At 41.7% G+C, this 14,894-nt stretch overlaps 1 protein-coding gene across 1 annotated transcript in view; it reads left to right on the top strand.

Moving 5' to 3' along the window:
* SPRED2 (sprouty-related, EVH1 domain containing 2) overlaps positions 1 to 14,894 on the top strand; it is a 50,728-nt gene that overhangs the window by 21,348 nt on the left and 14,486 nt on the right. Inside the window, exons 3-4 of the mRNA XM_008586183.1 lie at positions 4,154 to 4,322; positions 6,826 to 6,890. Of these exons, the coding sequence (XP_008584405.1) occupies positions 4,154 to 4,322; positions 6,826 to 6,890 (234 nt within the window). The remainder of the gene's footprint in view (positions 1 to 4,153; positions 4,323 to 6,825; positions 6,891 to 14,894) is intronic.

Raw genomic sequence — 14,894 nt, 5'->3', positions numbered from 1 at the left:
CCCCCCGCATATTATGAATAGACGCCTACCTGTATTTTTCACATTTATTATTTTTTTCAGAACACTTTGGGGAGTCAGATTTTCATGATGTTCGGTACATATACAAGCGGCTGCTATTAGCATGTATGAAAATTTCCTTTAACACATTGAGGGTCATATATTTTAAATCTTTACCAATTTGAAAGAGTAACAGTGGCATCTTATTATCGCTTACTAATGAGATCAAATGTTTTTCTCTTTGTTAAATGGTTGTAACTCTAAATTATCTGTTACTGTCCTTTGTATATTTACCTATTGAGGTCTTATTTTTCTCCCTCGTATGTATGCCGACTTGTATAATAAAAATACTAATCTTCATCTGCCATATTTGCTGCAAATATAGTTTTATAATCTGCTGCCTTTTTATTTTAGTTCTTTTTCTACAAAATTTTGATAGAAAATATTTTTTCACTTTCCTTTTTAATTTTTATAGTTATTCTGTATTAGCAAATTATCTGAAGGGTTATATATTTTTAGAGCTATTTTTTCCTGGTATTTCTGTGGTTGGTAATAGAATATTTCAACATAAAATGGCCCTGTTGTCTAATTCAGTCCTCTAACTTTACAAATACATTTCTGAACTTGTGTCTTACCAATGACTTATACATAGTAATTGCAAATTTTTATCATTTTGTTCAAGGCCCTTTATATAAGTAATTTCACTTAAATTCCTGCAACACCCTGAAGGAAGAAATTATTCCCACATCGTGCTCGGGAAACTCAGTTCTCCAAGAAGTGGTCCACATCCTCAGTCTGGGGCATGCAGTCCCTGGCAGAGTCAGCATGGGGACTTATTTCTTTGCAAAGCCAAAGACCAGTGCCTTCATACTAATTCTGCATCCTAATAGGGCAATGCCAGTCCTCTGTCCACCCCATGGAGTTGTGGACCAGCTTCTGTTGTTTGTTGCTATTGTACAGGATCACGCTACCCTACAAGTGTGCTTCGTCCCCTTGCCCAACGTTTTTCATCCCTCCATCTCTTTCTGTCCCCTTTACATTCCCCAACCACACACCCAGTTATACTCCTGTATCTTCCCATTCTTCATCTTGCCTGTTTTCACACTCTGTGGGAAATTCTGTGTTCCTGTACTCAGTGGTACTCAGTCCCTCCCCATGTCCCGTCTCCACAACACACACATACACACACCCCTTTGGAGAGGCAGCGACTCCTTCATTGGCCTGTCAAGCTTCCATAATGCAGTACTTGTGCCCACTGGAGGGTATGAGCCCACGTGGGAGCTCTGCAAATGGGGCTGTTGAGAGAAGCCCCCTCTAAAAGGTGGAGTAGCAAGGAGAGGGGGAAGGTCATTTTGGGGATATGATGGATGGGTGGTAGAGTTCCCAGTATTCCAACTAGGGCATGAAGTGCTCTTTCTGATGGAAAAACTACTGACAGCACTTTCTAGCATAGTGCAGTTCGAGAATTCAGCACATTGTGGGGTTGTTTTTCTTTTAAAATTACGTAGTGAATCCTGTGAATTTCATTACCATTGTTTCTGTGAGAAAAGTCTGTGTTCCAGATATCCATTCACAAGTAGTTATTCAGATCATTTGACACATTTCATTCTACAATATCAAAAAACTGTATTTCTTAATATCACCACTGATCTCATTAGAAAAGTCTTTAAATATTGGGAAGCTGTCCAGATTTCAGACTTTCACTTGAAATATATTAGGATGCAAATTTCAGCATTGTCTGTAAAAGTGACTGATTACAAATTACCTAAATACCCATTATTAGTAGGGAAGTGGTTGAATAAATCTGATACAGTCATACTGAGAAATATTATGCAACCATTAGACAGACTCATTCTTACCTACCTGTACTGCTCTAAAACTCTAGAAATAGAGAGATGTTAAGGGTGAGGAGGGAGAGATGAGTTAGTAGTGCAGCCTTCATGTAAGCACCTCAATTACTTCAATCTTATACAAAATGTATTTCTTGTGTAGATTTATTAAAAGCCTCTTACAAGAATATAATCACTTTTTCCCCCCGTGCATCTCGTTTAAAAAGTATTTTTTAAAGCCTTTCTCAAGTTTTTAATTAATGCCTAATTATGTACGTGTTAAAATTCACCAAGGGTTTATATCTGTTATGAAGATTAAAAGCATCTGAACTTTTTCATTTTTGTTGTTAAACTTAGATACCTAATGATGTTATTTTGCTGAAGAGGACATAAAGAGATAGTATCTGATTTCCCTCCTTACTTAATTTAGGTGGCTGAACTTATTTTACGTAACCTTTTCTAAGAAAATTTACCTTTGGAATAATTTTAAAGTTGGGAAATGTACACCAAAGACTTAATTTTTTGGCCCTAAAAATATGGAGAGGCTAGGAGTCTTTGTTTTTACAAAAATTATTTTACGTAACCTTTTCTAAGAAAATTTACCTTTGGAATAATTTTAAAGTTGGGAAATGTCAACCAAAGACTTAATTTTTTGGCCCTAAAAATATGGAGAGGCTAGGAGTCTTTGTTTTTACAAAAAGTTTATTTTGAAACTTTGAACTGAGACAATTAAATTCTAAAATAGATAACATTTGTTAGTTAAATCCTTGGTTATTTGGATTTCCCCAATTTGGAACAGGGCTGGGCTGATATTTAATCATTGCACTATTCTTAGGGAAAACGACCATAATAAGCAATTTCATCATAAATAGAATTGTGTGAGGGGACCGTTGTCCTATTTCAATACAATGTAATAAAGTTAACTGCTTGGGACTGCTATTTGGTATAACAATTTGAATATTATTCTCACTTATTTATTAAGTTAGAGAACATTTATTAGCCAGTATTTAATTTCTTTTTGCTTTGATATATTCTTGAAATTTGTACTCATTTAAAGTTATTCTCTAATTTATACTAATTTGGGCAGGCTTTTATTCTTGCCCTTTTATTAGTCTTAATTAATAAGATTATGTTGTTTTAAATGGAGAGCTTTGCCAGAACAAGATCAACCCTATTAAAGCCTATTAGCAAAATCATTGATATTTGTAATGAAACCAGAGGAATAAATATTGTAAATAGTTTGTGCGCTTTTTTTATGAATAAAGAATGAAGTTTACATTCATATGATTGCAATGCTTCTTTTATTTTAATATTAAATAAATTCTGATATCCTTATCAGCAAGAGCATTATGCTAGACACAGAGGGAGTTATTTTATAATACATCTTGACCTTTTATAGTCTAGAGGAATAAGACTAATGTACATAAAACTGTGAAGAGAATAGCATGAAGTCAGGTACTAAATTGTGAAGGAGACGAGCACTGGAGTAAATACAAGAGTAAAACCTGATGGTAGCAATATACTGGGAAATGAGTGTGACCTTAAGCTTCTCATCTACTCAATGTTTTCAGAGCATGTTCATGTTCTCATTGATAACATTGGTATTATTTCTATCTTAGAGATTAAAGGATCAATCTACTGAGAGTTATAGCTCAGTAAAATCCAGTTCCGAGTCTGGATTACCAGAATTGGAGATTGTTCTAGTAATCCAAATGTGAAGTTAATAGAGACCCACATCAGGATGGTAGCTACTGAAATGGGGTTGATATAAAAGATGTTGAAAGAAAAATGAAAAGGACTTGGTGGTTAGTAATGCACGGGATAGAAAAAGCAGAAATTCTGAGCCAGAGAGAATGAGTGGAAAGGGGTTGGCATTGCCAGATATGGGGAAGTCAAGAAAGGAAATGAGTGGCAAAATTACAGAGGAGATTAGTTAATTTTTCAACTTGTTGAATTTGGGGTCATGAGGAGACACCCATTAGGACAGGAGAGGGAAGACTGAGAGCCATTGGAACAGAGTCCCCAACATAGGAGCAATATGCCTGGAACAGAGCAAAGACCGAAGACCTGTGGGGCTCAGCTTAGTGCCCACAGTCAGGGGCAGGAAAAAGATGAAGGGGAGTGTGGTAAGGGGAACAGCCAAGTGGCAGGGTCAACAAGATTAGATGGTCAACAGGCAAGCAGAAGTTTCTTCACAGATATGCGAAGGCAGGAGTTGGAGGGGTTTTGTTCGTTACACCCACTGATGGTTCCTAATTAGACTTCTGTAACTAGATACCATCATGGCTGTTCCACAAGTAACCAGCCTGTGTGTTTCAATCCTGCAGGTGGTATTGGAATGCTATGTAAGAAAGGACTTGGTCTATACTAAAGCCAATCCAACATTTCATCATTGGAAAGTCGATAATAAGAAGTTTGGACTTACTTTCCAAAGCCCCGCTGATGCTCGAGCCTTTGACAGGGGAGTGAGGAAAGCAATCGAAGACCTCATAGAAGGTATTGAACTTGTCACTGTGTTCTCAGTGGGAATGTGGAAATGTTCCAAGTTCGTTTTGATTCTAATAGTCTGCCATATATTTATGGTTTATTTGCAGGAGGGTTTGGGGCCAGGTCAATAGATGCCAGAACTTTCCAGACATCCAAGGAGAGTAAATAAAGTAACAGTTCAGGGGGAAAAGAGATCGGTTTCAGAGTAAGGAGAGTGGTCCCAATTGGTTTTTAGATTTCATTCTGAAAAGATTCTGAATGAATTTTTTACTGATTTCACCTTGTGCTGACTATTGAAACGGCTTTGGTCTGGTCTGCCTTGGCTCAGAAGTAGAGAATGGATTCTGGTGTACCCAGAATGCTCCTGTAATCAGAGGCCCAGGGTGTTCGGCTGCCACTGGAAAGGGAAGGGATCTGTGTCTCTGGAGCCCTGGTTCGGTTTGGGCCTTCGTCTGTCGGTGAGTGAGTAGTAGGCATTGTGTTACATCTGATCATGGCCTGGAAGGCCCTTGGGCATTCAGTTCTCATGGTGGGCTTGGTAAGGGTTCACAGATACAAACACACAAATTCCGCACTTGAGCATATTCAGTTTTCAAAGCAGAGGGCTAAAGGTGCCATAGACAGGGAGGCCCTGTGAAGAAAGAAAGAAAGAAGAAACAAGGCATGTTAATGCCAAATTCAGAATTTGGGAAAATTAGTCACAAATTCCGCACTTGAGCATATTCAGTTTTCAAAGCAGAGGGCTAAAGGTGCCATAGACAGGGAGTCCCTGTGAAGAAAGAAAGAAAGAAGAAACAAGGCATGTTAATGCCAAATTCAGAATTTGGGAAAATTAGTCACACAAGAATGTATGTTTCATTTGTTTAAGAATTAAGTGTTCTGAAGTCATTTTCTTCATTGTGGATTTGGGGAAGAGAGAAAAGCAAATCTTAAAAGAAAAATCACTTAACATTGTAATCACTAGTGAGACCATTCTAACTAGAACATGAATCTTATTAACGATAACCATGAGCTAGCCAAAAAGAGATAATAAAAACCAGTGTTCACATCATAGGTCTGATGTGAGTAGCAAATATTTAAAATATTGTTATTAAACATAGTTTTTAAATGTTTAGAGAGAAAATACCTCCTAAATTATTGATGGAAGTTTCCATGTATCCATGTACTTAATCACCAAAGTTACACACAAGATTTGATTCTCCTACTTGTAATTTTTTCCTCTGTATACACTCTACCTACCTGTTTTCTAGCAGACTTGCCTTAAACATTGATTGCCTGGAATAATTCAGAGAGTAGAGAAAAATCCTGAAAGACCAATAGGATTGCACAGAGGGTGTTGTGGGGCTGTTATTCTTCCTCTTGTGATCCCTCATTGGAAATTTAAGTATTTCTCATCCCTTTCTGAGCAATCCTTTTCATTTCAATTTTACATAATAGCAAACTGTTTTCTAAATGTACATTTTAAAAGACCTAGCCACAAAAAGGAAAAGATAGAGAATAAATTTCCCTTTTGTTATATCTATCACTTATGCAAATTTCATTATGTTTTTTTATTTTGGCCATGAACAGCGTCAGTTAAGTTGATCCATTCATTACTGGGTGCTACTAGGGGGAAGTGGGGTAGTTATACTGATTTGCATGCTAGAATGAAGAAAAAGGTGAACAATTCATAAACTAAACTCTAAAGACCAATTTGTTCCATGGTGGTATAAGCTGAGGTATCTGACAGGAGCCTTAATTTTGACCTGGAAAAGCAAAGAAAACTCACTGGTGGTATTGCAAGGGAAAACCTCCTTGCTCAGGTGTCCTCTTAGAACATGGCTCCCAACAGTCTGGGATTAAAAGTACAGTCACTGAATTTAGAACTGGAAGTGACCATACAAGCTATTTAGTCAAAACTCCCATGTTGGTAGAGAAAAGATCAGAGAGGCAAAGTCCAATTTGCATAGTGTGATTGTGGCAGGTCTGACGTGGGGGTTCCCAGTCCAATGCTTTACCTACTATACAGCTGGGACCTGGAGGTCACTACAAAGGCTGGGCTTGATGCAGCCAACCTCCCACCCCTGCCACCCTGTGCTTCTCCATGGTGCCTCTCTGGGTTCTTATTCTCTAGTGGCAAGTGCAGATGTTTGAAAGATTAGCTGGGAACAACAGTAGGCACAGTTAATTTAGGAAGCATCCTGGCAAGAGTCAATTAAAGAAGAATAGATGAAAAGCACAAATAATTAGGGCCGGCCCGGTGGCGCACTGCTACAGTGCGCCGCTTGGGAGCACGGCGGCGCTCCCACCGAGGGTTCGGATCCCACATACAGACCGGCCGCAGGTGCGGGAGCAACACCAAGGGTTGCGATCCCGTTGCCAGTCCCGGTCCGGTCCGGGCGTGACACTGAGGGTTGCGATCCGTTGCCGGTCACGAAAAAAGACAAAAAAGGAAAAAAAAAAAAAGCACAAATAATTAGATTTGACTTATTCTTTTTGGAAACACTTTTCACTACATTTTTGTCTTTTTTAGGCTCAACAACATCATCTTCCACCATCCATAATGAAGCTGAGCTTGGTGACGATGACGTTTTTACAGTAAGTTTCCACCATCCTTTGCTTCCAGATTAGTTGATGAACAGTCAGAGAATGGGTCTGTCTAAGGTCACAAGAGACACTGTGCTATGTGACATTTGCCATTGCTGTTTGGATGCCATCAGAGAGATCTCTGTCTTGTCACAGTTTTTCCTGCACTGGGTTTCCTACCGTTGCTCACAGTGCATGGCACCATCTGCCACACAGCACACCAGTGTCAGCTCTCCTGAATCTGTTCTCTCGAAGACTTCTCTCAGATTTGGGGGGACCAACTGCCCTGGTTTGCCCAGGACTGTCCTAGTTTTAGCACCAAAATTCCCTAGTCCTGGGAAACACCTCAATACCAGGCAAACCAGGACAATTGGTCGCCCAGTTGGAGTCTTCTGTTAACACACTTCTCTCCGTGGCATTGAAGGGAAAGCCAGAAGCACCCTTCCTGGTGAGTAATTAAATGTTTAATAAGAAAGGCTTGAAGGATGAGTTGAGGTTAGACCCAAGTGTTCTAAGGCGGGAAAGGGCTTGGCTGTTTTGACACAGCTTGAGTTAACGGGATGTAACTAGAGACAAAATGATTTCTCAGCTTGCTTCTTCATTTAACCTTGTGCTTCTAGAAGTTAATTAACAAATAGTTCATTGCCTGCCTGCTGTGTGCTTGGAGCAGCAAGTTGCTGTTGGGCAGCATTTTCAAACTCTGGGCCTTGATCCACAATAAATGCGTTTATGTGGTGACCCAGGAGACACACATGTCAATGGATACCTAACACCAAATTGTACTTCATGCTCTGTATTCTGATTTTTTCCTGTTTCATTTTCTTTTGTTTTTTATTATGAAACTATTCAAACACACACAAAAATGTAAAGAATAATGCAGTGAATACCTGTATACCCTATACCTAGATTCAGCAGTTGTAACATTTTGCCATATTTGCTTGATCTGTGTACTCACAGACCTATGTGCACACACACACTTTTTTTGCAATCCATTTGAAAGTAAGTCTCTCCTAAATACTTCAGCATGCATCTCCTAAAAATAAGGCATTCACAGAGGAATTTTAGGGCAGTGAAACTACCATAATGGTGGATATGTGTCATTACACATTCGTCCAAACCCATAGAATGTACACCACCAAGATCGAAACCTAATGTAAACTTTAACCTTTAGCTGATCGTGATGTGTCAGTGTAGGTTCCTCACTTGTCATGTACCGCTCTGGTGGGGGATATTGATAATAGGGGGGGTTATGCATTGGAGGGGGATGGCAGGTATATGGACAATCTCTACCTTTTACTCAATTTTGCTGTGAACCCAAAACTGCTCCAAAAAATAAAAGTCTAATAAAAATAATTTTTTTTTTGGTCTTTTTCGTGACTGGTAAGGGGATCACAACCCTTGGTGCGGTGTCACCCGCACCGCGCTCAGCCAGTGAGCGCACTGGCCAGTCCTATATAGGACCCAAACCCGTGGCGGAAGCGTTGCTGCGCTCCCAGCGCCGCACTCTCCAGAGTGCACCAGGGGGCCGGCCCTAAAAATAATTTTTTTTAAAAAAAATAAGGTATTCCCTTATATAATCATACCATTACTATCCCTAAGAAAATTAGTAGGAATTTCATCTAATTATCCACTTCATAGTTTCCCAGTTGTCCCAAGAATATCTTTTGTAAGCGGGTTTTATTTTGTATTTTAATTGTGTGTGCAACCCATTTAACTTGTTTTCCAGTGCACTCAGAATTTCATCTAATTATCCACTTCATAGTTTCCCAGTTGTCCCAAGAATATCTTTTGTAAGCCGGGTTTTATTTTGTATTTTAATTGTGTGTGCAACCCATTTAACTTGTTTTCCAGTGCACTCCTGGTTTGCAACTAGTGATTTGAAAAATGCTACTTTGGGAATACCAAGACATAAGCCATGGCTCCATCCCTCAAGGAGATAACAGGAAGGTTTGCAGAGATTAGATTGACCTATGAGAGTCTTAGAGACTGGCAGAGATGGTGTAAAGTAATCTGGCCCAGAGATGACGGAGGGGCCTGGAGTCAGGAAAGACCTCGCTAGAAGATGAGGCAGGACTGAGTATTGGCGGCATTTAAACAGGATTCACGGAGGGACTGTGTGACTGGGGAGCCACAGGGGCGAAGGCAGAAGCAGGGGTGTGCGTGGTGACTTGCCTGAGCGCTGCCCATCCCAATCTGACGTGAGCAGAGCGTGCGTGGGGGTTTCAGGAAATGAATTCAGTTGTCCTTCCTTGGAGCGGCTGGTGTGATGTGGCTCTGAACAGGCTTCCTATAGTGCTCCAAGCAGATCCTCTCGACAGTTGGCATGTTGCTTACATCTGTTCCTTTGTCACATTTCGAGAGACAAACAACAGCAGGCGGGTTAAAAGGTGGCTTCCTGTGCTCCAGAGCAAAACTGTCATTCGCAGCTGCTTCCCAGCTACCTGCCAGAAGTGATTTATAGAATCGGGAGAGAGCAAGAGGGAAAGGGATGATGGAAGCCAGAATCCCTCCTGGTTTTGTCCTTTAATCCGCAGGGGATCCACATGCTGCTCTAGGGTAATGCCAAATGCCTAGAAGAAAGTTTAGAAACAGCCCTGCTGCTTCTAGACACTGAGAAACTCACTGGAGAAGAAGCTCCACTTAATTAATTGTATTCTGTGTAGGTCCTGACGTATATAATCAATCATTTTCATCCCATTTGTTTACAAACAAGGACCTATTACCAATAGTACCTCTCTTCCCCAAGAAAACCAAGTTATTAGGCCATCAACTAACTACTAAAAACACACCACATGGAAGGGTGGGAGAGTCTTTGGGGGCTTATCTGCCAGGTTGCCATTCGTTCACGAGCTCCCTGTCCTTAGACTTTGTGTCCTGAGACAGTAAATGAGATGTCTGAAACCTAGAGCCAGGGACCTGCACAGCTGCTTTACCCCATGTGGTCTAAAGCTTCCCAGGCTTTGCTGTGTTCTAAACGTTTATTGGTAGATATCTAGAACTTGGAACTCATTGTCATAGAAAGAGTATACATGATGTGACAAGACCCTCTTACAAGTTATGATGAGCCAGAATTATGATTTCTAGGAGAACAGCGTGTGTGTGTGAAAACCTTTAGAGTTGTTACTTGAGGAACCAGGGGTATATCTTTTCTGTTTCTGTGGCTGGAGCCAGAGGGTTTCCTCTGTGATAAGAGGTTCCTTGGGACTAGCAGGACAACAGGGTATTGCAGACAATCGACGCACAAGAGCATAAGTACTCCTGAATGTTCACTGCTGGGGAACGAGGCCTGGAGGAAGCATGCCACGAGGAGCGGTTGTGTGGACGTGGGTGCTCACAAGATGTGGGTATGGGTGTCTCTGCTGGCACTTCCCCAGCTCTCCTGGTTATCCCGCACCCCATCTTGTCCTCCTGACTTCTCAGCACGACACAGCTGCATTGCATTACTCGGAGGAAGACGCCCTGCCCGTGTGCTCTGTTGCTGCTCCGTGGCCTCTGCAGTCTCCCCAGACCTCGCTTCCCATTTCACTGCCCCCAGCCTGGTGCCTGTCCACATCCTTCCTGCAAGGGCCACCACCAGAAACTCCTGACTAGTGGCTGTTCTGACCTTCTGAGTTCTGGGCTCTTTATTCCATTCGCGTTTCCTAATATTTCTCCCTCAACCGATTATGACTGTTCTTGCTCCTTTAAAATACCATAGCACTTGGTTTTTTATTTCTCTCTTGCCACTTGGATGCCTGCCCTTTTTTTCTTTCATATTTTATTTGCTGAATGAATGAATCTTCATCTAATTAGATTATAGGCAATTTACTCATCATCGTAGTCTCTACAGCCCAGTAAAGCTTTCTCTGCAGGTGCCCAATAAGTGGGTGATGTGAACCCCAGATGGAGTGTGTAACAATCCTAGATTTTCATATTGTGTTCATTTGCTTTACTGTTATCCACAGGGACCATTTAAAGGTGGATGATTCTGAGGGATTCTCAGTAGGTTCGTGTTACAGTTGTAGCTGTGTTTTCTGCTCAGTCTCCAGTTGGGATCTGAGCCCCCCACATGATCACTCACTGTAAGCTTGGCCCTGCTCATGCTGCCTCTTGTCCTCCCTCCACTTTCTCCCTGCAGCAAAGTCCCTGCACGGCCCTCTTCTCCATGGGGGACCTCAGTTATAATGATGAGTCCAATGATCAATCTAGTGGAGCACAAACACCTGGGTGGCAAAGGTGTGCCCCTCATTGAATATCTCCAGTGTCTGAGCCATTCGGAACAAATTTGCAGGCCGAATAAGGCAAAGAAAATAAAGCAAAAAGAAAAACAAAGAAGCTAGCATTTTGTGACAAGGGAGTCTGGGGGCATTACTAAGAGTTACCACACTCTGTGAGTGCCTGCGACTGACAGCTTTTCTTTGACTTCAGAGCTGGGAGGACTTGAGAGGGACAGGGCTAAAAGACCCTGAAGTTTGTTCCCTCTCTTGTACTCTTGGTAACTGGCATGTCTTTAGGGGGTCCACTTACACACCGAGCTATGAACAGGTTAGCTCCATGGAAGAGCTGAGCTGTTTTACTCCCTGTCTTAGGACCAACCTGCTCCCAGATCACTGTAGTAGAGGACTTTGAGGTGAGAGGGTTTGGAGCCAGCAAGGAAAGGGATTATTGGGGGAAGGGGTGGGAATAGAGAAAATGGGCTGTAGAGAACTGGAGAGGCTCTGGGTTTTATAGTCATTTAATGAACGGTTTTCCAAACTACTGTTTGTAGGGTTTGGTCCATTAAAACCCGGTGGTTTATTTACTGCTGCAGAATTCTAAAATCACCTTAAAATGTTATTAGCATCTTCATAGATGGACAAGGATAATTTTTAGTGATCTTGGAAGAATGTAGCTGCAGTGTATACATACTTCTAGAGCAGACTAATCTAGAGTCTGTGGTCAAGTAGTGTCCTTATTTCAGCTGTCATTGTGCTGAGTGGCTGGCCTCTGGCTCTAACGCTGGGGGATTAGGGAAATATCTGCTTCATAGGAAAATACTAGGGGGTGTATAAAATAGCCAAGTCTTCATCTAGCATAATAAGTTCTTAAATAATATCTGAATCTGAAAATCAGGAAATGGTAGTACAACTGTAGCATTTTAAAATGGAGAGAAATGCTAGAAGAAAGAGCCACAAAAGTTGAAAGTGAGTTTCTCTGGGGAGTGAGATGCTGAGATGGGGTGACAAGGGGTTGCATTGTGTTTGATTTACTAAATGCTGTACATGTATTGCTTTGATTCTTTAAAAAGAAAAAAAGGTGAGCTGGCCAGTGAGCTCAGATGGTTAGAGCACCATGTTGTAACACCAACGTCAAGTGTTCCTCGTACCATCCAGCTGCAAAAAGAAAAAAAAGAAGAGTGAGAGGTGGGTTTCTCAAAGGGGGTCCAAGGGAGAAGGAGGAATCGAGAGACACCTGAGTTCCAACCATCCTGATTTCCCCCATCTGGGGCTTTAAAGAGATTAAAGGGACTCAGCAGAGGTTGTGTTCTGTGGCTGTGGGTGCTCCTCAGTAGCTGTCACTGTTTCTCTGCCTAGTGTTAGGAAGCAATATATCCACCAGGTAAATAGTGGCACACTCAAGGTGGGATAACTGACAACAATTAGCTGGAAGTGCCTGGCTTGCTGGGAGGCAGGGATAGCTGTAGACATGCCAGGGCTTGGGATTGGAAAAGATTGTGAGTTCATCTGATCCAGCCTCCGTCCTGAGCAAACTTGCCTCATTTTATGACACAGTTGCAGAAACTGCTCAGAGTGACTTGCCTGAGGTCACACAACTAGTTCATGGTGGAGAAGCAGCCAACACCATCTCTCAGCCTTTCCAGTTCACTACTACTGCTTTTCTCTTTCTTGGTTTAATTACATTTATGATACTTCAGCTATTCTAGTTTTTAAACAACAATCAAATACAAAAGTTATATTTTAGGGTTCTCTCAGCCCCAGGCTGGAGAGGGGAGAGCTGAGAGGATAAATGTGTTCCCTGTGTGGACCATTCCCGTGATGGACTTGGAGCCTGCTGCAGCAGCAAGTGTTATTCCCTCCAGGTCCGCAAAACAGCAATCCGAAGCTTGACCATTGGAGGGCCTACCATATTGAAGCTCCTAATTTTTTCCCCCGGACCATTCCCGTGATGGACTTGGAGCCTGCTGCAGCAGCAAGTGTTATTCCCTCCAGGTCCCCAAAACAGCAATCCGAAGCTTGACCATTGGAGGGCCTACCATATTGAAGCTCCTAATTTTTTCCCCTTTCTAGGGTTCTACTACCAGCAGAGTGTTTTGTTTCTGGATTTGGGTGGCCCTTCTCAACCGGGATTCTTAATTAAGCCCTGGCACAGTCAGGCATCCATCATATAGTTTAACTAGTTAACTTCTCTCCTGTGTACTGTTCTTTGCAGAATTGAGAAGAGCCACTCACAGCATTTTGTGTAGGGCTCAGTACTCTCCCAGAACCCAATTGAAAAGGGCTGGTTTCTGGGTTATGTGTTAGTGTTTCATCATGCCTTATTTCTTCAGGTAGGCAGTCCTCCTTCTCATAGGAAAAATGCTCTTTTGCAGCAGCGTCAGCTTCTATCCATGTTCTGCCCAGACTGGAAAACTTGGTTCTTCCTCATGCCCTAAGCTTGAACCCTTGACATCCTGTTTATCACAAGCTGCATTTTATGACTTTCTGGCTCTTCGGAGCCGTTGTCCCTAGTGACATCTGGGACCCCTCCCACCCACCACCCACCCCTCACCCCCAGGTGTTCTCTAAAGCATGGCTAGACCATGAGGTTAAAATTAAAGCACTGAGAAGCAATTTGTTTTGCCCTAAATGGGCTTCTGAGTATTTGCAAGTTGTGCTTATTTTCATTCTCGATTATGTGGAAAAAATGAACTCATTGAATTTTGCATTTATCAAGGTTTCATTTACAGAAGCTGAAGAATACAGAATACCACCACATTTTCCTTTTCTTGAAGAATTTCTCCACCTACTTCATTCCTAACAGACATTAAGGCTGAGGGCAAATCTACCAATTTTGTAATGATTGGGGTTCATTTATTGATTTTTTGTAAAGGAATGTTTTTTTAAAGGTGAAGTGGTGAGTGATTCCTGAGTTTGCAGGGTTTGGAGTCTGGGGGAGGCCTGGGTTCTAAACTTTGTTCTGCTGCTGGTTAGCTGTGGTCACTGGTCCTTTGGACTCAAAACTTTTTATGGGGTGAACATATTTCCTTTGAGTCTGTTCACTGTGCCAAGGGGAAGGGAAGGACAGGGACCATGGTGGGAGCCATCCCTGGGCCCAGCACTCTGTACTGCACTTCCACACACGTTACTGCATTTGGTCCTCGCGACCACCTTGTGGGTATATATTGACACTTCTGTTTTTGCAGATCAAGTCACCGAGGCTCAGAGAGATGAAGCAACTTGTGCTCGCTCGTTCCAAAGTCTGCTCACCCAAACAAAGTGCAAACCCCAGACCTGCATGCTGCCTTTCAGAGAAGTTTAAGAAAAGGAAATATTTATTCAATAAATTTCATTAAATCTTACATATTCAATATTACCAGATTCCGTTAATTGAAAAAGAGCTGCCTAAATGATGGATTTTAACTTGTATATTGGCTTAAAACCTCAGCAATCTCTTTAGTGGAAATATGAGGTTCCCCAGTCCCTGCTTGAAATCCCCAGTCTCATTTTAGAAAAATCAGTTGATCAGAAATGTTTTCTGTTGTCTTTACCTTTGTTTTTTCTTTTTTATTTACTTTTTTATTTTGTCGATATACAATGTGGTTGATTATTGTGGCCCATTACCGAAACCTCCCTCCCTCCTCCCTCTCCCCCTCCTACCCCACAATGTCCTTTCTGTTTGCGTGTTGTATCAACTTCAAGGAGTTGTAGTTGTTAATTCTTCTTCCCCCCCCACCCCCATTTTTTTTGTGTGTGTGTGTGAATTCATTTATTTATTTCTAGCTCCCAGCAATAAGTGAGAACATGTGGTATTTCTCTTTCTGTGCCTGACTTGTTTCAC

The sequence above is a fragment of the Galeopterus variegatus genome, unplaced genomic scaffold, assembly GCF_000696425.1.
Source record: "Galeopterus variegatus unplaced genomic scaffold, G_variegatus-3.0.2 Scaffold3861, whole genome shotgun sequence".
In the NCBI taxonomy this organism is placed as follows: Eukaryota; Metazoa; Chordata; class Mammalia; order Dermoptera; family Cynocephalidae; genus Galeopterus; species Galeopterus variegatus.
Note: the sequence above shows the minus strand (reverse complement) of the source record. Positions and strands in the feature narration are given on the sequence as shown.